Below are 21984 nucleotides of genomic sequence, written 5' to 3' on the forward strand. Positions count from 1 at the left end.
AGAAGCTGGGCACTGTGGCCAATGCATTGATTCTGCAGCTCCCTTTCTGCGTTCCCCTCCCCACCTGTGAAACACCCAAATGAATATACACATTTCTGCTATGATGATGGATGTCGTGACATGGCAGAACCATGCCATTGCAAGTGCCGTCACTGTATGAACTGGCCACGCTGCCTTCCCACCTGTGCTGCAGGTCAGAAGCAATGTTCCCTCTAAGCTGCAGAGTCTTGTGAGTAAAATGCTACTTTGTGAGCTACCAGTATTAAAGTTGTGAGCTACAGTATACATTATTGTGCTCTGGGGTCAATTTTCCAGAGCTAAGACAAAAATGTGTGAGCTGGAGGCTAAAAATCTGTGAGCTAGCTCACGCTAACTCAGCTTAGAGGGAACACTGGTCAGAAGGCAGCCAGAAAAGACAGCGAGCCCATGCCCACCCCCAAACCCCACTGGCTGCTACTGAAGATGGATGAGTCTTTCTCGTAAGTCCCCTAAGTGAAATCCTGTGGAGAGGAGGAGCCTGCAGCCCCCTTACCTGGTGTCTGGAAATTGATGCGTCTCATCTCCACGGGATCTTTTGGGTGGTGGGGGGTGATTTCGGCGTTGTTCAGCATGCACTTGATCCTTGGCTCAGAATCTTTCCGTTTACTTAGGAGGATGAGGAGAAAGAAGGGGAAGGAAAATGAAGAGAGATTAAAAAGGCAACTTTTTCAGACACAGGGATTCTACTTATGCTTAGAACTGTGCCACTGGCGCCCAATAATTCCTGTAGCAAGAAAAGTTGAATACTACAAGCTGCAAAAACTTCAGTTGATTTGCGCAATCCTTCAAAAGCTATCCAAGTCTGCTAGCGGAGACAGAGGGTGCTTTCACACGGCAGCTGTTTGCAAGTGGATTTAGCCATTCTTGCACAGTAAAAATCCAGTTGCAAAGAATGTTATTTAGTGTGTGTGAATGCACCCATACTTGTTTCTGAGTTAAAACAGGAAGCATGTTGGCTCTCAGGAGAGTGCAGGTCATTGTTCTGTATGTATGTCCTGATTTGTAAGGAGGCATGTCCTGGGCAGAGTCTCACACAGAGACAAAAGGCAGACTCCTCTGAGTGCAGGTAAGTTTGCATGTCTGATTTAGAAATAGTTGCATGATCCAATCAGACCCCACACAAAGACTTGACAAATTTGCTCAGCTCTAACAAAAGAGTATGAGAGGAGGCAAGCTGGAGCAATAAATCAAGCAGAGACACTACAGGCAACATCCTCTGCAAGGAATCTTTAATTAACTGACTCATTTCTCTCGAGCCCCACACCATTTGGGAATTACTGAGCCAAACAGCTGCCACTGCCACATCACATGGCTCTGAATTCCACTGCTATTTATTTTTAATCTACACTGTTTAAGTTGATACATGTTTCACCTTTTGGTGCACTGAAGACACCTTAAAATGGAAGACGGGGGGGGGGGGGGAATGACACAGACAATGATCGTAAAACACACAACAGTAGTAAAAGATACAAACAACACCGGCAACAGCAGACCACAAAAACCGAAGATAAAGGTAAGCAATAACTGAAGCAATCCATTAATCCAACAATTCAGTAAGTCCCGCCTTTTCCCCCTGCCTTAAAAGGCCTGTAAAAAAAAGCAGGGCTTATAGTGCATGCATTGTGAAGGGGGGAGGGAAGCAAACCACTTCCATTTTACCCTGAAACAACCACAAATCCAGTTCCTAGGCTTATGCCAAATTCCATGACAAGAACATATTTCTCCCTATCTGTTTCCCCCACACAATTCATATTTTTATAATCCAGTTCCCAAGGAGCCTTGTCAATGGTAACCCCTGCCTCCTAGGCTTGGAAGTCTTCCAAGAACTTTTTTGCTTGGGTTAGTTTAACTTGGGGGTTCAACCTGGCTGGAATTTTAGCCCTGGCAACAATTTAGCAATTCAGTGTTGGGAATATTATTGCTATATTTGTTCTGCCTATTGCTTTTCAGCTCCCAAAGCACCCCCAACTACCATCAGTACCAGAAATCCAGAGCAGACACCAAGCCTTTGAAACTCTTACCTGTCTGGCTTGCTGTCCGGGAAAGCGGTAAAGATGCAGGAGGGAGAAAAGACAAATGTGAGGATTAGCAAGGTAGTGGTAGATGTGGGGAGCTATTCCCACCCTCCCCTAGCGTCCCCTTACAAAAATGAAGAATCTCAGTCAATTTGGGGAAAGTATTATTTTCCTAGGCTTGGTGGAACTGTCCATGCTTTCATGCTTCTGTAATTGTGGAGCTAGACTACTACGGAGTGCTCTACATTGGGCTACCCTTGAAGGCTATCTGGAAGCTACACTGGATGCCAAAAAGGACAGTTTGCCTACTGATTAGAGTATGCTCACTTGAACACTGACACTGGATGCCAGTATGTTCTGAGGCACAACTCAAGGCACTCTTCTTGACTGAAGACGTATGCAGAGTGGGCCCCCATACTGGGCATCCCATCATTCCCATTAATAAGCCAGTTCATGGTCTTGTAGGGCTGCTCCCTCCTCCTCCTGATTGGGCCTCCCTTTAAACTGCCCAGTGGGCTGGGACACAGGATCATGCTTTGGGTGGCATCTCCAACATTCTGGGACATCCACCCCTACAGAAGTGCAGAGGACTCCTATACTAGTTGCTTTATGCCCCATGAGTTGGCTATTTTTTAATGGTTTGTTTTCAGCATCAAGTGTTTGTTAAACATATAAGGTAGGTAGGTAGTCCCCTGTGCAAGCACCAGTCATTTCCGACTCTGGGGCAACGTTGCTTTCATGTTTTCACGGCAGACTCTTTACGGGGTGGTTTGCCATTACCTTCCCCAGTCATCTACACTTTCCACTCAGCAAGCTGGGTACTCATTTTACCGACCTTGGAAGGATGGAAGGCTGAGTCAACCTTGAGCCAGCTACCTGAACCAGCTTCCGCTAGGATCGAACTCAGGTCGTGAGCAGATGGCTCCAACTGCAGTACTGCAGCTTTACCACTCTGCGCCACGGGGCTCTTCTAAACACATAAACATCTCAACAAATAGACAAACCAGGAAGTCTTAGTCCCCTGACCCTGTTTAACACAACACTAATTCTCCTGTTTCCTACAGGTGTATCATTGTCTGTGCAGTGGTGGGAACTGTCTTGCTGCTTCTTTCCTCCCAGTGCAATTAACTCCTAAATGTGAGCTGGGTGCTCAGTCACTTGGAAGGCTGGTTTGATTAACGTTTAACCTCATTGCTACCCTGCCTTTCTCTCCAGTGTAGACCCAAGGTGGCTTACAGCATTTTCCCCTTCTCCATTTTATCTATGAGGTACCGTAGTTTTGGCTGAAAGCATGTGACTAGGCACTACACCAGGCTGTTTTTCCAAACCACTTCCCTAACTTCTAGACCTCATGGCGCTACATAGTTGGTTATAAGGCATTTCCTAGGTTTTCTACCCTGACACTTTGTTATTGCTGTAGTACTATGCCAGGAGACCTCCTCAGTGGGTCACTCTAGATGTTCTCAGGAGATCCCTGAGTGGTGACAACTGGTTACCAGGTGCTTTCCTGAGGGAGTTTATTACGAAAGAAATTAAGATTATTACAGATGGTTCCTTGGTGGGAAGCTTTCATAATACTATTCATTTTTTGGGGTAATAATCTTCATTTTGGAAAGGGAAGAATCAGGCGGAATTGACTCTTGACTCTAGTTGGGTGTGCACAGAGCTGCAAAGCATGCTTCATAGCAAATGCATGGCTGCCCTGAGCCTGCTTTGGCGTGGAGGGCAGGATATAAATCCAATAAACCAAACCAAATCATGGCTGGGGGGGGGGGGGGGGGTTACAAAGGCTGAGCTCAGTCTTCAGCTTCGTAAGTGACCTCCCTGCCCCTGCCCCCCAAAATGTCTGAAGTGGGAGAGGTGAAAGCCAAGTATCTAATTCTCCAAAGGCTATTTCCTCCAAAAAACAAGAGGCCACTCCTGATGCCTTACAAAGGAATATCACCATCTGTCTCCCCCCCGGACAAGCCTGTAGCTACAGCGGGGCCCAGGAGGGAGGCTGGGCCCATCCTTTCAACCCCCCCTCCAATCCCTCCCCTCTGAACAAGTAGCAGCATTTTTGCCAGTCTCTCTGCTGCGAGAAGGGTACATAAAAAGGGGGGGGGGAGTGGAACTGCTGTCACTGAACAGGTGAAGGGGGGTGAGCTTGTGGAACTCAAGGCAAGCCCAGGGCCGCCAAACTGGGTGGCCCCCTGGCCCCTCCAAATTACAAATCCTGCTGTGGGCCCCACCAAACATGAAATCCTGGCTGGCTACAGGAAACACACACAGCTCTGAGAGACAAATACACAACCTCACACGGCCACTTACTTTTTGTACAGTAGGATGGCGATGACAATGCAAATGATGAAGACCACGGCCAAGACCGGCCCGATCACCCAGATCAAGCCCTCCTCTCCGTCGATCTTTGGCTGGGGGTCGGGGTTGTCTATCTGGAATGGGTCAGAGAAGGGGCTGGCTGCGTAGGTCTGGGGGAGAGACGAAACACAGCAGGCTGAGAATGGAACTGGGAGAGGAGGAGAGAAGGCATTTTGTAAGGCTGCAAGAGGAAGGGGCTAAACTTTGGGAGGGGGGGAAGGGAGAGCCGTCTGCACTTCCCTTTAAAACAAGTGGTTGCACATAAGACACACTAGGGTTAAATGAGCAGTGCAGCATGATTGCTGTTGTAATCGGACAGTCCTGTGCCACTTTAAAAGCTGACACGTTACAGCACAAGCTTTTGTGAGCACACAACACACTGTGCATTTGTTAGCCTTTGAAGATTAATCACAGCTTTTCTGACACACAGCGGAAAGATTGTATTCACATGGGAGGTGAGCTCTCCTTCCGTGGAGGTTTTTAAACAGAGGCTAGATGGCCATTTGGCAGCAATGAAGATCCTGTGAATTTAGGGGGAGGTGTCTGTGAGTTTCCTGCATTGTGCAGGGGGTTGGACTAGATGACTCTGGAGGTCCCTTCCAACTCTATGATTCTAGGATTCTAAGATCCTTTGGCTGTAGCAAATGATGATGCAGTTACACCTCTGCTTTGTCACTGCTGGCTCTGAGTGGGTAAGCCCTCAGGTTTCAGCCCCCAAGCCCCAGTTTACCCCAATCAACAAATTTAAAATAACCTCAATGTCTTTGCAAGCTTAGGATAGCATTTCATGTGTCTAATCAAGGCAGCTGCAATCTACAAAAGCTTCTGTAACAATACCTCTCTTCCAAGGTACCACAAAGCCTTCTTGGTTTCTGCTACACTGCAACACTAGCAGTCCTACCCAGTGATTTTAAATTTTTGGTTTTTATGTATTTTGAGCAACTAATGAATGTTTAAATGAAATAACATAAAATAAAATAGAATGAAGTTTGAGTTCGGGAGTTCTAAGAGCCTGGCTGCTTTAGTGGCACTCATCCTTGGGTGTGAAACTTGCACCAGCACCCATTACTCCCCCCCCCCTTCAGTTTCTAAGTCATCTTTGGCTTCCCCTCCAAGTTCCTGGCAAACTCATCTGGTTAAAGGGCATTTAAAAATAAAGCTGATTTTTGTATGAACTTAAAAGCACTGTGAGTGTTACAGGGCCTATCCAGTCAGTCCTGTGTACAAATGGCTTGTACAAAAACCCAAGGAATCAGTTGTGCTCACGGGCAATTCTCTGGAGAAAGACAGCCTGCCTAGTCAAAAGCATCCACATCCACAGATCACTCAAGTGCAGTACATCTAGTTTCATGCTTTCAGGCATATCTTTCTGGTCATAAAGGTCCAGAAACTTTCAAGAAGCAAAGCGGGACAACATTCTCTGTTTTCCCCTGAACAGCTATGGAATCACAACATGCTAACAGCCCTAAGTGAAGGATAGGGCAGGCAGGCTTCAGAGAGATTCACTCTGGGAAAATAGATTTAGCCCACCTAATGCGAAGGGCTATGAGTCCAGGTCTTCTGGGTTCAAGTGTGATTCTTTAAATACTGCACTTGCTCACAAATAAAACATGATGACATGCTGGGCTCTGAGCTCCACAGAAGCACACGGCGCTACCTTCCAAGTCCCGCGCATCCATCGTGCATGAATGCATGAACAGAGCCAGAGCCTCTTCTACAACCTAGAAATTGCGAGACGAGTTAATCCGCCAGGGAAATCCTTTCCACAGGCATGTCGACCTAATCCTTTTAATGTTAAAATACAAAACCAACTGTTTATTTAAAAAACATAGGAAAGAGGCACGAAAGTCACAACAATAACCGGGTTAAAATGATATGGGGAGATTTAAAAAGGGGGAAGAAAAAAATGACAACTGGTAATTCTGTGTGGGGAAAGCCAGGCACTAATCTCCATTCTACAGAGAAGCTCACTTCATAATAAAGGCACAAATAATGTCTTCAGAGCTGCAGGGCTGTTCTGAGAATGCTGTCACTGTGTTCAAGACAAACATACCTGTCCTCTCCAGGGATGAGCTCCCAAAAATTTTTATGAAGTTTTTAATGGAAGCAGCTTGTGCACAAGTCAGTAAGTATTGGCTAGCATCTGTGCCATCAACCAAAAAGCCTATTTCAGAGCAGTTTTCAGCTTTGCAGATTTCTTTTAAAAAGTGTTTTATATATTTAATTAGCCTCATTTCTACTGTGTAGCACACAAAAAGGCTTACGATACAAAGTTATAAAACACATACAGAATGACAGTTTAAAATCTCAATTATGATTGCCAATAAATAAAAACTAAATTAGTCAAATGCAGTCCTAAATAAAGCCGTCTTCAGCTGCCTCCTGAAAGTGAGGGAGCCACATGCACCTCCATGGGGATGTTGCTTCATAGATGGGGGCTGCTGCCAAAAAGGCCCTGTCTTGTGTGCTCAACAGACAAGCTTCTTTGATTGGCAGGACAGTCAGGAGGACCTCCCCCTGCAAGCTTAATTCCTGGGCAGGAATGTATTAATTAATAAATTAACAAGGTGAATGATAAGCTGTTAAATGTTCATGCTACCCTCTGAAAATTTTTTTTAATAGCAAGTAAGACTGCTTGAAGACTGATAGCTAAGTCAGTCTCCTGATTCATTGGCACGTAGCATGTCTCTAAGTGTTCTTGTGATATTATGTTTAACTTCACTTTGGGCAGCTCCAGACAAGAGACAGCAGGAAGGGGGTGGGACTTACAGTTTCAGCATTCCGAAGCAGGGCCAGGACGAAAATGACATACTTCTGCCCCGCCTCCAGGGGCTTGTTCTCAAACCCGCTGTAGTGCTTCATATCCCCAAGGGTGAAGAGGCTGGGCAGCGTGGTGAGGCGGGCAGCGATGTATGGCTTGTGGAGCTCCAGCTGGCGGGAATGACGGAGGCTGCGGCGCTGCAGTCTGGATTTGTCCTGGATCAACTGGGGCGAGGGAGGGTGGAAGAGACCCATCAGCAGGGCTAGGTGACTGTCTAGGGTGCTGGCCTTCTGGCGGTGAAGAACTGGGTGCCCCCCCATGTGACTCAGTCCAGGGGCGGGGTGCAGAAGTTAGCCTTGCCTAGGGTGCCAGGCAGTCTCGGGCCAGCCCTGTCTATCAGGGAACTGAAGCCTCCTGCCACCTATTCCCAGTTTCATCCAGCACTGTCCACACACTCCCAAATCTTGTAGTTCTGCAACAGTAAGGAGTAGCAGGGCTTTTTGGAGCAGGAATGCAGTTCCGGTTGGCTTGGCACCAGGGTGTGTGTGGCCTATATGCAAATGAGTTCCTGCTGGGCTTTTTCTACAAATGTGCAGGCCTCACAATACTGGCCTCAAAACGTATCTGTAGATATGAACAGGTCTTTGTACAACTACATGCAGAGCATCTTAGAAGTGATAAAGGCTCCCATAGTTTTTGTCCTGGAAAGGAGGGGAGTTTCTCAGACAAGGGTTTTGTTTTGCTCCTCTTTGTATGCTCTCTGCAGGGCCTGGACCACCACCCCCCCTTCCAGATTAAGGAAAGGTCTGCTGCAGGACAGCTGTGATTCTGAGCAAGAAGGAAGAGGCAATGGGGCTGTTTGAGAGCAGGGCTTCCAGGGGTCAGCATCCTTAGGCCCCAGGTGGTCTCAAAAGGCTTTTAGGGCAATGGGCTGTTTGAGAGCAGGGCTTTCAGGGGTCAGCATCCTTAGGCCCCAGGTGGTCTCAAAAGGCTTCTGCATCTGGAGCAACTTCTGGGCCCTACGCCTGGCCACACACTTGCTTGATCCCTCCCTCTCCCGGAGTGGGCAGTGATGCCCCTTCATGCTGCCTTTTCTGCTGCTTGCGGGTTTTCTGATTGGGCGAGCAGGGCATCAAAGGCAGGAACACGGAGACGCTACCGCCAATGCCGAAGGGTGCACCAATGAGAGGAGAGGGCCAGACAAAGTCTTGCCTGAGAGCCCCCCCCCCCCCCAAAAAAAAAAAAAAAAATTATAGTTGGCTCTCTCAGGAAGTCCCTTAGTGTGTTCAATGGAAAGGCACTCTTCCTGGCCATGTGGTTGGGGAGAAAGCCCTTTTTTGGGGGCGGAGGGAAGAGAAAATATTACAGCCCACTTGGTGAGGAGAGAAAGAGGAGGAAGAAGAGTCCAACAGGAGGACACCCTTTGGCCCATCCTTTCGTTTATTATTCAATTTATTTTTTACTTAATTAATTTATAAATGTTACAAATAAGTATATTTGCTTCATAGATACCTCCCCAATGGGAACTCAGTGACTTCTCCTCATTCCCCTCGTCACCATTTTAAAGCAGCTCACATCATTCTCCTTCCCTCCAACCCTGTGAGGTAGGTGAGGCTGAGGGTGTGTGATTGGCCTAAAGCCCATGTGGTGTAGTGGTTACGAGGGCAGACTCTTATCTGGGAGAACCAGGTTTGATTCCCCACTCCTCCACATGCAGCTGCTGATGACCCTCGGCCAGACACCATTGCCTCAGAGCTCTCATAGCCCCACAGACCTCTCAGGGTGTCTGTTGTGGGGAGAGGAACGGAAGGAGATTGTAGGCTGCTTCAATACCCCTTCAGGTAGCGAATGGCAGGGTGTACAACCAACTGCTCTTCTCCTCCTCCTCCTTCTTGGTCACCCAGCAAGCTTTCAGGGCAGAGTGGGGGCTCAAACCTGGAGTTTCCCAGATCCTAGTCTGACACTGCAGAGTGGAGTGAGTTTTTATGCCCTGCTTTTCTCTCCTCCAAGGAGTCTCAAAGTGGCTTACAAGCACATCCCTTTCCTCTTTCCCACAGCAGGCATCTTGTCAGGCAGGTGGGGCTGAGAGAGTTTGGAGAGAAGTGTGACTGGCCCAAGGTCACCCAGCAGGGTGTCTCAAAGTGCTTCGTTTCCTCATAACAGACACCTTGAGGTAGGTGGGGCTAAGAGAGTTCTGGGAGAATGGTGACTGGACTAACGTCACCCAGCAGGTTCATGTGGAAGAGCGGGAGAATCAGACCCGCTCTCCAGATTAATAGCCGCCGCTCTTAACCACTACACCACCTTGCCTGTCTTTTGGGTAGGCAATCCACCCTGGAGAATGAGAGCAGCATGCCCCCAACTTGTGTTCTGGAGATGGGCCGAAGAGCCAGCATCAAGAGGTACAGCCTACGGATTCTCTGCGAGTCCCACCCACACGCACTCGCTGCACCAATGAGGATGGTGTCTTAGGCCAGTCCAAACATAGCATTGGTTGGTGTTGCAGGTTTAGTCAAAGCAGGATTTCCACCCCCTTCTAAAAACCAAAGCCCCACCACTCACCTCTTCCAAGTCCATTTCGTCAGGACTGTTGTATGGGTTCTGGAACTGCCCACTCCTGGACTTCTTTAGGGGGACCACCACTATGAAATAAGCCCTGATAGCCAGACAGAAAAGAAACCAGGATGGAGAGGGCGTGAGTCACACCACGTGAAGAAGAGAGAACAAGAAGGCATGAAACTGATGAGTAAGACTAAGGGAGCAACTAAACACTGGAAGAAACAGGGCCAGGGGAAACTTCCTCTCTGCATGGAGTGACACCCCATTCGCCTCTGTCACATCTAGTGCTAATGGTTACGATGGATAATAATGGTATGTATACGTCCTTCTTGTAGGTCTTGGTAATGCACATGGCAGCTTAATTTTTTTAAATTGATTAACACTTTTCAAGCTGATTTTGTATCGAAATACACTGAACTGAGCATACTATTACATCCCCCCCTTATTTCGTCTTACAGCGTGTTTCCCATTCTGGCCACCAGCAGTGGGTGCCACCACTTTGTCTACCCTCTCCCCCCATTGTTCTGCATTGATGGCTACCGTTGGCATCTGGGGAGGCTCTGCATTCCCCACATCACATCTGGGGGCTCTGCACATACGTGGCTCTCCTCCCCCCGCCACAATTATTATGAAGCAGAGTAGTGGGTGCCACACTGCTCCGGAACTGACATAGCATGGTTATTGCCTTGAGATAGACTTCAGCAGAACCTCTAAGTCCAAAGCCAGGGCAGTTGTGAAAAACAACAGGGAAGAGCTAAAGCCCTTTGTTGCCCTGCTTGAAGGAAGCATCTTGTTCATGACTTGGGGAAACAAGATGCTGAACTAGAGGGAGGCTTTGCTTGATCCAGTGACACCGTTTCATGTACGCAGAAGGCCCCTTTGCTGTCTCCTCCCCAGTTCTTGTTGAATATGTTTCCATGTTCACAGGCACCAAATTTAGGAAGTGAGGAGGTTGCAAAAACTTTTGGTTATGCCCCCCACTTCTTAAATCTATATAAATAACGTGCTTTGACTGAGCCCAGCCTACAATTCAGATAGCTTATGATGATGCACCCAAATGGAAAAGACGAAGTTCACATGCCTTGTTCTGCCCATAAAATACAAATAGAAAATTGGACAACCTCAGTTTGCTGTGGGGCCATACAGGGGAAAAGGGGATTAGCTCTTCAACCACCACTCTGCTGTTCAAATCCACCTTCCTTCTTTTATTGCTAGCACTCGACAGGAGAAAAGACGTGCCCTTTAAAACAGTGGCCCCCAACCTTTTTGGCATCAGGGACCAGTTTTGTGGAAGATGGGCCGGTGGGGGTGTAGGGATTTTGCTGCCCTTGGCTGCCCCCACCCAATTCCTGCCCCCCACTGGGGTCTTCAAATGAGGAGTAGGTGAAAGTCTCTGCCTCACTCTGCGGCTCAGTTGCTAACAGGCCACAGACTGGTACTGGTCCGTGGCCCAGGGGCTGGGGACCCCTTCTTTAAAACACACACTTTCCAACCACTTAAAAATGCCAACAGCAAACCAGGGAACCTGTTTTGGAATAGCAAGATTCAGGTTGATGAGCTGAGTCTGCTTTCTCCCTTCCCTGCCTGACCCTGCAGTTCTACTACAAGATAGTAGCAGCACTTGCAGCATTTTATTATTTCATTTTCCAGCACGGAACTGAGGGCACAGGGCCAGACCTGCTGAATTGCTGCGTAAGTGTGCCTTGCAGCCAAATCCTGGGCTGTAGGGTCAGCACAGCCCTGGATCTTAGTGAGTGAATGCGCTCTGCTGCGGTCCCACCCTTACGTACTGTACAGTGGAGTCTGAGCCCTTGGCGTCCACCAGGTTCACTACCACGTTGCCGTCTAGGTCATGCCCAAAGGTCACCTCTGGCTTCCTGCTCAACAGGTTGGCTGCAGTCCGGGCATCCACAGTTTGCTGGAGACCCCCCATGGTGTTCCCACGGTTCGTCAGGATGAACCGGTAGTGAGTCTGGGGCTTCAGGTTGGTGATCAGCTTCTTGGTTGCCCGACCGTCCACCTCAATGTCTTTGCCACCATTGTCGTACTGGATCTAAAAGAGCCAGAAGAAAAGAAAAAGGGATAAGAAGGAGAACGGAGCGGTGGGGCAGTGGACATAGCTGGGAATTCTTCAGTACACTACACCTCCAGCTTTTAAAATCAGTTAACTGGTTCTTTTTTTTTAATTATATGGAAATGAAGCCAACCAAAAACAGAAAAATAAGACAAGTGTTTTAAGACTGAAACAGAACCTAACATCCTCCTTCCTGCAGAGCCACTGATCAATTCGGAATCCCATTACGAGCACATTAAAAATTGCCTCTCCATTTTTTACACGTGCACCTCAGCGGCTGCAGAAAGGCTGAGAAACATTTGAAGAGGTACACTGTAAATTCTAAGGATGCCAAAGTCCTCTGAAATCCCAGTGATTACAGAGTAGCTGATCTGGAAGCAAGTCTAAGTGACTTTTGATTGATTGAACACTCGCCAGGAGGAAACAATGCAAGCGGCTGGGATAAGAGAGGGAGACCGATTTCTCACTAGGCTTGTTCTGGTCTTGGAGCCCTCCCCCCCCCCCCCCCAGGTGCAAGTCACAGCCCCACAGTAGAAGACTGCAGATTTACACCCTGCCCTTCTCTCTGAATCAGAGACTCAGAGCGGCTTACAATCTCCTATATTTTGCTGAGAGAGCACTCACAGCAGCTGCTCTTTCAAGGACAACTCCTGTTATAGCTATGTGTGAAATCGGACAGAAGCACTGGGGGAAAAAGGGCTTTGAGGCTGGAAGAAGCCTAGTGAGAAATTGTTTGGATTGTTCTCTCTTGGGATGAAGTGATTTCATTGGAGAGTTTTATCATTTTTCTAATTCTGAACTGCATTATAATTTTGTGTGACATCCCTAAGTCAAAAGCAGATGAAACATCTCCCTGCCACCGTCCCACGTAATGATGGATGCTTGCTTAGTGAGATGTTGTCCATAAAATCCAGCCCCTTACACCATTCTGTCATACTCCAATGTGAACAGGGAGTAGAGCCCAAATACTGCTAAGCAGAGGAAGGGACAAGGGTGCAATTAGATTCCGTAGATCCACTCCACTCAATAGTGGGTCCTCTTTCCTTTGGTGAAAGGAGCTGTGTTTGTCCGGGGAAAGCCTCCTTGTGCCAAAGCAAAGGGAGTAAAGGAAAAGATGTAAATGAACCACCCTGAGTCCTGGTAGCGTGGATTACCAGCTGAACCCAAAGCAGCTTCAAGCTGAGCTAGAAGGATTATGGGGGCAACACCAAGCATTCCTAATCCTTAATTCAGGGCCGGGGGTCATGGTCACTTCAGGGTAACACAAAACACGAAGTGGTAGAACAATTCCAGTAAATCCCTGCTGTCAAGAGTGCCTCTTGCCATGAATGACTTCATGTAACCTCGCAGGGTCCTGCTTAGCTCCTTATCTGTATGCTCTAGCCTGCTCAATCTTTTGTGTCTGGACCTTACCAAGTCACTGTTTCAACCCTGGGAAAAAGAGAACGCCATGGCACCAAGGCCAACTCATGTTATTCAACACCCAGGGAATGTTTACTTTTGTGTCTCTCATGCTGAGGGGCTTGGAATGCTAGCGGGGGATGGCAGATTTTGGTGCATTGCATTTGAATGTATAATGAATGGACCCAAAACCTATCTCTAAGGGAACTGAGGCCTGAAGCCTGTTTCAGCAAGAAGTATCATGCATGCTGTATCTGTCTAATCACTTAATAAACTACCTTTCCACCTCCACGAAGGAGTACTTATTGGTGAGGACTGTGCAGAACTTGACACCTACCCTGTAGGGAATAGGAGAGTTGTAATTTTCAGGGAACTCCCATCCCAGGAGAACGGATGTCTTGGTGACCATCTTCACTTTGAAGTTTTTGGGCAGAACTGTTGGGGGAAAAGGCAGTGAGGGAAGGGAAGGAGAGAAAGGGTGGGAAAGAGAGCAGTTGGAGAGTATAGCAACATTTCCACACACACACAGAGATGTCCTTTCTTCCAACTTAATCACCAAAGAGTTTTGAAACTAGAGAGATCCGGCCACCCCCTCCCAATCTATCCCGCTGCACTGCCAACAAAAATATCAACATGGCTGCTGATTGGCTGCTGAAGATAAAGAGTCTCTGGATGAATGAAACCATTTTGAAGATATTTTAATTTCCTGGGGACCATTTTCCTCTTCCCCCTGCCCCTTTTGCTGCTTGCAAAACAAATACAAAGAGAGAGAAAGAGAAAGAGAGAAAAAGCTGAGGAAAGGCTCCGCCCACCTGTGATAGCGCCTGCTCCGCCCAGCTGTCAATCAAGAAGGGCTGTCTGGACTTGACTTTTGAAAGAAAGAGGAAAAAGGGACTTACCTGTTGAAGGCAGAGAGAAACTATCTGCCTTTTCAATTTTGGTTTTTTTTTTTTAATGTACTCACACGCCCATCTTCCAACAAATGACTATTGATTAATTTATTGTGTTTCTCTGCCTCCTGGTAGCAGCTCAGATAACAAGGAGAGACACAGGAGAAACCAGCAAGTCCTACCTTGGTCCAGAAGGAATGTCCGGTATTGGACAGTTGGGCTGTATGGCCCGGGGCCTTTACTGGTGTGGGCTCGGATTTTAACATCATAGGCGGTATTGGGCTTGAGGCCGTTCAACACGTACGAGTTCTCGGGAGATGGAGGGAGTTCTTTTTCCTGTGGGTTGCCGGAAGATCCGGCCTCCCGGTAGGCCACAGTATACTTGACGATCACCCCATTTCTCTCAGCCATGACAGGGGGTAACCAGTTGAACTGCACTGATCTGGAGGAGACGTTGCCAGCCTCGAGGATTTGAGGGTAGCCTTTGGGCACGTCTTCCGGTATGGTGAGCTCCTGCAGGGCTTCCTCCCCAAAACCGGCCCGGCTTTTCACAGCCAGCTTGAACATGTAAGTGGCACCCTTGTGGATGTTGGTGGCAGTGTACTTATCCTCCTCTGCTGTGAACTCCAAAGTGGCCAAGGGATCGATGTCTTTGCGGCCAAACTGCAGGCGGTACCCCAATACTTGGCCTTCCGCATCCAAGGGAGGTTCCCATTTTACAAGGAGGCTGTTTTCTTGAGTCTGGTGGACAGACAGGATAGGCTTTCCTGGGACTATAGGAAACAGAAGATATAAGAACATTAGAGAAGCCATGTTGGATCAGGCCAATGGCCCATCCAGTCCAACACTGTGTCACACTGTGGCCAAAAATGCAGGTCTCAAGGAGCTTTGAAAAAGAAGCGCCCTTCAAAAGTGGCAGAACCTGTGTGATCTGCATTTCACAGAATGTATATTATGAATATTTACCATGTTTCTGCCACAACAAATACACAAAATGACCATTTCTGGGGAAAATGCTACTTGGAAAATAAACATTAATATGGCAAATAACAGTATTAGCTTTGTTTCTCTATTTAAGAAGAAAACCAGAAAGTATTCTTAATTAGTCTGTAAAAATATGTTTATTTGTATAATGATATGTGACTGATGTTACTTCAAAGGAGAGACTGGGACTGTCGGAAAGAGTCATTCCACATGTTGTCTAGAGAACACAAGAGCCATGAAAGACCCCTGGGAGAGGAGCCCACAGCCAATTATGCATGGGTCTTTTGCCTCACTTAAACTGTGCATGTCTGTCAGGTTTTCATTTTTGTTCTGCATTGTTTTCCTCACTTCAGCACTCAGTTAGCAGTTTCTGAAGGTTTTCTGAGAATGCTTTTGTGCCAGTTTTTCCCTTGCTTCACTTCCAAGCTGAAGGTAATTCAGAAGTATGCAGATTCCCTTGGATTCCCCCCTTGCCCTTTACCTGTCCCTCATAGGCCACACCCACGCTTACATTCAGTTTGTTCCGCCCACTCTATACCTTCTGCCATTCACTGGTATGTCCCTCTGTTTTACATTTCTTTTTACCAGTGGCATGAGTAGTAGCTGTAGATGCAGAATAAGCACACTGGAGAAAAAAGAATGGTGTGTGCAGCAGGCACAGTGTCCAAAGTCAAGCTTAAAGGCCTGGCTGCTGAGATTCTCGGCAGAAAGCTGTGGGTGTCACAGGCCCATTGCCTAGACAATGTGAAGGTAGCTGAAGTCACCCATCATTGCAACTGCTTCAATGTACCACTGAAATCAATCATTCTGTTTTTAATTCCCTGCCTGAACCCTGACCACAATTGCTTTTATTATTCTTGTAACTAGTGATGTGGCTCCACTGCTATACTTTCTGTATTCAGAATCATACAATACTCTATATGCTTACAATCTAAATATCAATTTCATATGTGTTCAGGCGTCCAGTAGTCCTTAAAGACTAATGAAATTTGTGGTAGGGTATGAGCTTTTGTGATTCATGAAATTTCTGACCCTGCCACAAATCTTGTTAGTCTTGAGGGTCCTGCTGGACTCTTGCTCTTTTCTCCTGCTGTGGACAGACTAACATCTCGATCTGTATGTGTTCATGTGCACGTACTGGGGGAGAGTCAGAGACAACAAGAGTGTATTTAGGATTCATTCCAATAGGCAATGAAGACTAAGGAGTTCAACCAAAGGCTTCAATGGAAAGATGGGTTTTGAACTAAAGTCTGAATGAATGAGAGAGAGAGAGAGAGAGAGAGAGAGAGAGAGGGGGGAATTTTTTTTTTTAGTTTTAACTTTTTATTACATTTAACAAAAAAAAAAAGAAAAAATATACAAAACATAAACTTAGGGATGTAGACAGTGGGATGCATTATACACTTATATCATTAGAATACAAAATCCTTTGTTCTAACCTAACCCAAATCATACATTCTACAGTTAACCCCTTTTTACACTATATTCTTATTATCTTTCATACAATAAGTTCCATTTCCCTTCTATCTATTTGTTAATTTCTTCGAGAGAGAGGGAATTTGAGGTGTCCTGGAAAGGAGCACCAGGCCAAAGGGCACTAAGAGAGAATGTTTAAACTGTGAGATTTTGGAGGGAGCTGAAGGTGGCAATGCTGAAGAGGTAAAGTGTATACATAGCAATATCGCAGAATGCAAAGGCAACGTACAAGACTTTTCAGTTTGCTTATGGAAAATGGAGTGGGGATGCCATATCAGCATTCTGTGGGGTGTGCGCAGGGGGTGTTATTGGTGTAAGGGCCAGGAAGGGAGAATATGGTGAACCCCTTTAAGGGAACAGGAGATCTGTGGAGTGCCAGGCAGCAACAGAAAGCTGGCAGAACAATTTAAGGGAGGAGGGGCATTAAGTGATCTGAAGAAGACTCTGGAGGTCCCTTCCATCTCTAGGATTCTATGATGGCAAAGTTACAGCAGAAGTCATAAAGAGGGACACCCTAGGCCAAAATGGCAGTGACCAGTGGTTTCAGTTTCATTAAGGGAGGGAGAGAGAAATGTTGCCGTATGTAGTTGTTTTGGATCCGAGTTTTAAGCACAAGGCAACAAAGAAGGATGGGGGTGGAGGGGAAGCAAATACAGTCCCATTTCTGAGATATGTATTTGACCCAACAATAGAGAGCCTGTATGAATGTCAGCTACCGATTTGAAAGACCTGAAAAGGGGGGGGAAATGTTCCCCAAAACTGGATAAAAAGTAGGTGTTTGAAGGCAGAGGTAATTGAATTGCCAGAGAAATAGCTCTTCATAGGTGAATGAGAATTCATGACTTGCTTGTGATGAAAAGAGATCTAGGGAGAAGGAAGCAAGCAGCAAACAAAAGGCCGAATCTTCACTAAGGCAGGGAGGCTTGGAAGGGGAATGCCCTATAGGAAAAGTGGGTACCTTTCTCTGGAGATGCTCCCGGAAGTGTGTACTGTACAAGCAGCTGAGTCAAGTAGTCACTTACTTTGTCAGGATGCACCACTCCAATGCACAGCTAAACGAAACCCACCAACCTCCAATATCTTTACTTTATGCAGAGTAGTGGAAGAAGGTCTTTTTTAGAGAACTTTTTCTCCCTCTCCCAAAATACTAGAACTGGAGGGCATCCCATGAGGCTGATGGGCAGTCAGTTCAGGATGGTCAAAAGAAATACAATTTTACATAGAGAGTCATTAAAATGTGGAATTCCCTGCCAGAAGATGTAGTGATGGCTCCAGAAGTAAACAGCTCTGAAAGGGGTTAGGGAGATTCATTGATAGGCCTATCAATGGCTACTAGCCATGGTGACTGAGGGGAACCCTCACACAAACCTCTGAATCCCCAAGCTGGGAGCCCACATTGCGGAAGGCCTCAACCTCCATGTCCTGTTGTTGTCTGTCCAGAGGAACTGGCTGGCCACTGTGTGAGACAGGAGGCTGGACTAGATGGACTATTGGGCTGATCCAGCAGGGTTCTTCTGTTAACCCATACTTCTCTCTCTAGAATCTCAGTAAGTGCCCTAAAATATTATTCAGAGGTGGTTTTTGCCAGGAGAAGATATTTGCCCCATTGCATGGATACAAAAGTGGCTTGCAAGACAGAAATAAATGAAACTGAAATGCCACGGAGCTGTTTGTCTACTGCTGAGAGCTGACTATGGTGAAGGGATCCAAGGCTTGTCTCGCAAGGAACTGCAGTTGTTGCACACGACATGTTTTCCTGCAGACCTGCTCATTATGATGTTTGCTGCTTCCCTAGAGTGAACAGCATATAACTGCTTTGGCAGAGGCATTGTCTTACACTTCTTGGTCCTTGGGGATAGGGAAACAGAACTGAGCAGTGAAGGTGAGAAACTGAGACATTTATTTATGGCTGTTTTAGCTCACCTTTCCCCCAAAGGACTCAGTGAAGGGCTTTGCCAAAACCTCTGCAGCTGCTCATTCCACTGGGGGTGAAAGTGCTGTTTGCCCTATTATGAACTCCAGCTGTTTACTCCCATGGACAAATGACAAAGACAAAATGGAGTGCATACGGACCTCTGCCAAAGCCTCTGATGGTGGTCACAGTGCCATGGAGCCCTTTGCCCAGCTGAGAATTTTAATGAGCCCTTTGCCCAACTGAGAATTTTAGTGACCCTTTGCATTTTCCCATTTTTTGTGGGGAAAAATATTAGAAATTTTGTCAAATCTTAAGAGTTCAGCAAAATTCTCACAGGGGGGTTGAGCAATACAGCCCAGAAGCAAATATTTTTTTTTTGCGGGGGGGAAGGTAAGAAAGAAAGAGCACAATAAAATGTAGAGGTTCCGGAGCTCTGCTCCGTTAAGCTCCTGCTCAAAATGAGGCCGGCCCTTTGCCTAGCTGAGTATTTTAACAAGCCTTTTGCCTAGCCAATCCTTCCTCTTATTGAGAACCTTTGCTGATGAGTCAAGTGCAGAAGGCAAGGTGTATATCCAAATAAAAATAGTGTAGGAGGGGCTTTCTCAAAAGACTGATAATGTTCATAGTAGAGAGGAAAAGGGTCAAGGAGTAAGCAGACAAGACCGGTTATTCTTTTAATGATTTCAAAATGCCTCTGCCTTCTTCTGAGCAAGCCAGCCTAAAATGTTCTCCCTGTATTCAGGGGTCATTTTGTAGAAAAATAGATGGTGGAGCACATCCAGGGATTGTTATGCAGCTGCACCTACTATTCAATGGACAAGGTAGGGGGGGAGGAAGAGGTGGAACCCTCAGAAAGGTTCAGGAGCTGTGTGCCTGTGAGCTCCTGCTGAATCCGAGGCCTGCCTGTATTTATCTCCCAAGGTCATGGATGGTCAAATCAGGCGATTAAAGAGCAGTGTGTGTGTGAGGGGATAATACAGACTTAAACAACACTAAATGGGAAGATGGGTCTCAGGAGGAAGGGAGAACGAGGACTCACCCTCAGCATCTTAAAGACTAAGAAAATCTGTGGCAGGGAAGGAGCTTTTGTGAGTCACTGTTCACTTCTTCAGAGCAGTGACTCACGAAAGCTCCTCCCCTGCCACAAAAGTTGTTAGTTTTTAAGGTGCTCCTGGACTCTTGCTCTTTTCTACTGCTACAGACTTCCTTGGGTTGCGTGACAACGAAGATGCATGATGTACTGCCAAATGCACTGTGCTGCACTGTACTGTTTCAGTACGAGAAAAATAACTCCATGAGCATGACTGAGCTGACTGCAAACAGTTGAAACACTCGCTGAAAAACTGGCTCCATGTTCAGAACTGGTGAGCAGAATTTGAACCAAACTGGTGGATGTTTGAGTCTCCCTAGTACGACATTTGAAGAGGCCTTTCCTTGGGACAAAATTTCAGAACGACATACAAGTGTGTGTGGAATGATGGAACCTGGGAACCATGGTCTCTTGGACCTGATGTGAAGCAGATTTATCTATTTAATTAGTCAGCTGTTGAGTTGCAGCCGACTTATGGTGACCCTGTAGAGTTTTCGAGGCAAGAGATGCTCAGAGGTGATTTGCCATTGCCTGCCTCCGTGTGGTGGCTCGACTTCCTTGGTGGTCTCCCATCCAAGTACTAACCAGAGCTGATCCTGCTTAGCTCCTGAGATCTGACAAGATCAAGCCAGCCTGGGCTATCCAGGTCAAGGCAAGAGATGACCACAGGTGGCTTGCCATGGCCTGCCTCCATGGAGCAGCCCTGGACTTCCTTGATGGTCTGCCATCCAAGGATTAACCAGGGTGCACCCTGCTCAGCTTTTGAGAAGAGTGGGCTTGTCTGGCCTATCCATGTCAGAGGGGCAGGTTTGTACCTTAACCTAAATTTTTCAGAACAAAGTTTGAGTCCAGTGGCACCTTAAAGACCGACAAAGATTAATTCTGAGGATAAGTTTTCATGTGCATGCACACTTCTTCAGATACATTCTTTAGATAGATTCAGTATGTATCTGAAGTATGTGCATGCACACAAAAGCTTATCCCCAGAATTAAATCTGGTTGGTCTTCAATGTGCCGCTGGACTCAAACTTTTTAAATCTTTTGCTTCAGACCAACAGTTACCCACCTGGATCTAAATTTTTCAGATGTCCTAAACCAGGGGTGGCCAAACTTGCTTAATAATAAGATCCACATAGAATACATTTCAGATATCTGAGAGCCACAAGACATGAATGTCAGATGTTTGAGAGCCGCAAGGAAGGAAGGAAGGAAGGAAGGAAGGAAGGAAGGAAGGAAGGAAGGAAGGAAGGAAGGAAGGAAGGAAGGAAGATGGGGAGGGAGGGAGAGGTGGAAAGAAAGCAACTTTAGCTTTAAATGCATTTACCAAGCCACTGGCTTTAAAGAGAGAACTGCCTTCTCCAAGCGGACAGGGTGGTGGGGCTTTGAGAGCCACACGATATGTGTGAAAGAACCACATGTGGCTCCCGAGCCACAGTTTGGCCACCCCTGTCCTAAACGATCATTACAAGTGGCACTGACAGCATTTGCATTCCCATACTACTCTTACCTGCCCCCTTGGTCACAACCTGCTTGGGTTTGCTACGGGCCCCGTCCCCTTTCATCGTATAGGCAGCGACCGTGATGGAGTAGGCTGTCTCTGGCTGCAACCCAGCGATGATCATTTCCTGGGGGCAAGAATCCAGAAAGAGAAGAGTTTTTTTCTCCCAGCCTTTTTGAAATAAGAAGTGTTCAGATTAGCTGAAAAACTCTGAAGCATGCAGGGAACACAACACAAAGCAATCCTTTAGAGGAGGAAAAAGAAGATTGGGGAGGGGGGGGGTAGGATAGCCAAAAAACCGTAGCGAGAGAACACACACACAGCTTGCTGTGAACAAACCCTCTTTTTATGCAAAGCATGCATTTGGTGGAGAAGTCTTTGCTCATCCGTCTGCCTCTAAGACTTCCCTTCCTATCTCAATAGAAAATGCTTCTGCTATCAAAAAGCTCACTGGCCTCTTCAAAGGGTCCTTCTCCACTCTCTAAAATCTCCCCCAAAATGTGCGGCTTCAAACAGATTAAAGCACTCCCCTCCTCCCACCACACGCCAGCGATTCTCTTCAAGAGGACGGTGGAGGCTCGCGTTGAGGTATGAGATGTTCTCTCTGCTTTCAGGCAGAGAACAGCAGTGGCTGCCTCCATGCCCAGGCCTTGGTGTGAAGAAGACGATGTCTGTGCCACGGTGAACATGTGATATTTCTCCCAGACATGTTATTTTGCCCTAAAAGGCAGACACAGGGGTCCAAGATGGAGCCTGGGGGAAAAGGGGAAACGATTTCCCCAACAACAGCAGGGCTTTTTTTGTAGCAGGAACTGCTTTGCATATTTGGCCACATACCCTTGATGCAGCCAATCCTCCTGGAGCTTACAGTAGGCCCTGTATGAAGAGCCCTGTAAGCTCTGGGAGGATTGACTACATCAGGGG

At 46.9% G+C, this 21984-nt stretch overlaps 1 protein-coding gene across 17 annotated transcripts in view; it reads right to left on the bottom strand.

Moving 5' to 3' along the window:
• Window positions 1-21984, bottom strand: part of PTPRS (protein tyrosine phosphatase receptor type S) — a 422866-nt gene that overhangs the window by 76160 nt on the left and 324722 nt on the right. For 12 of the 17 annotated variants that reach the window (XM_060232878.1, XM_060232884.1, XM_060232883.1 and 9 more), the window contains 8 exons: window positions 21070-21187; window positions 14280-14870; window positions 13545-13642; window positions 11523-11785; window positions 9736-9829; window positions 7182-7397; window positions 4365-4522; window positions 533-645 (listed from right to left, as the gene is read on the bottom strand). In XM_060232878.1, coding sequence (XP_060088861.1) covers window positions 533-645; window positions 4365-4522; window positions 7182-7397; window positions 9736-9829; window positions 11523-11785; window positions 13545-13642; window positions 14280-14870; window positions 21070-21187 — 1651 coding nt within the window. The remainder of the gene's footprint in view (window positions 1-532; window positions 646-4364; window positions 4523-7181; window positions 7398-9735; window positions 9830-11522; window positions 11786-13544; window positions 13643-14279; window positions 14871-21069; window positions 21188-21984) is intronic. The other 5 variants (XM_060232887.1, XM_060232886.1, XM_060232891.1 and 2 more) reach the window with 1 other exon arrangement.

Source organism: Heteronotia binoei, chromosome 2 (genome assembly GCF_032191835.1).
Source record: "Heteronotia binoei isolate CCM8104 ecotype False Entrance Well chromosome 2, APGP_CSIRO_Hbin_v1, whole genome shotgun sequence".
In the NCBI taxonomy this organism is placed as follows: domain Eukaryota; kingdom Metazoa; phylum Chordata; class Lepidosauria; order Squamata; family Gekkonidae; genus Heteronotia; species Heteronotia binoei.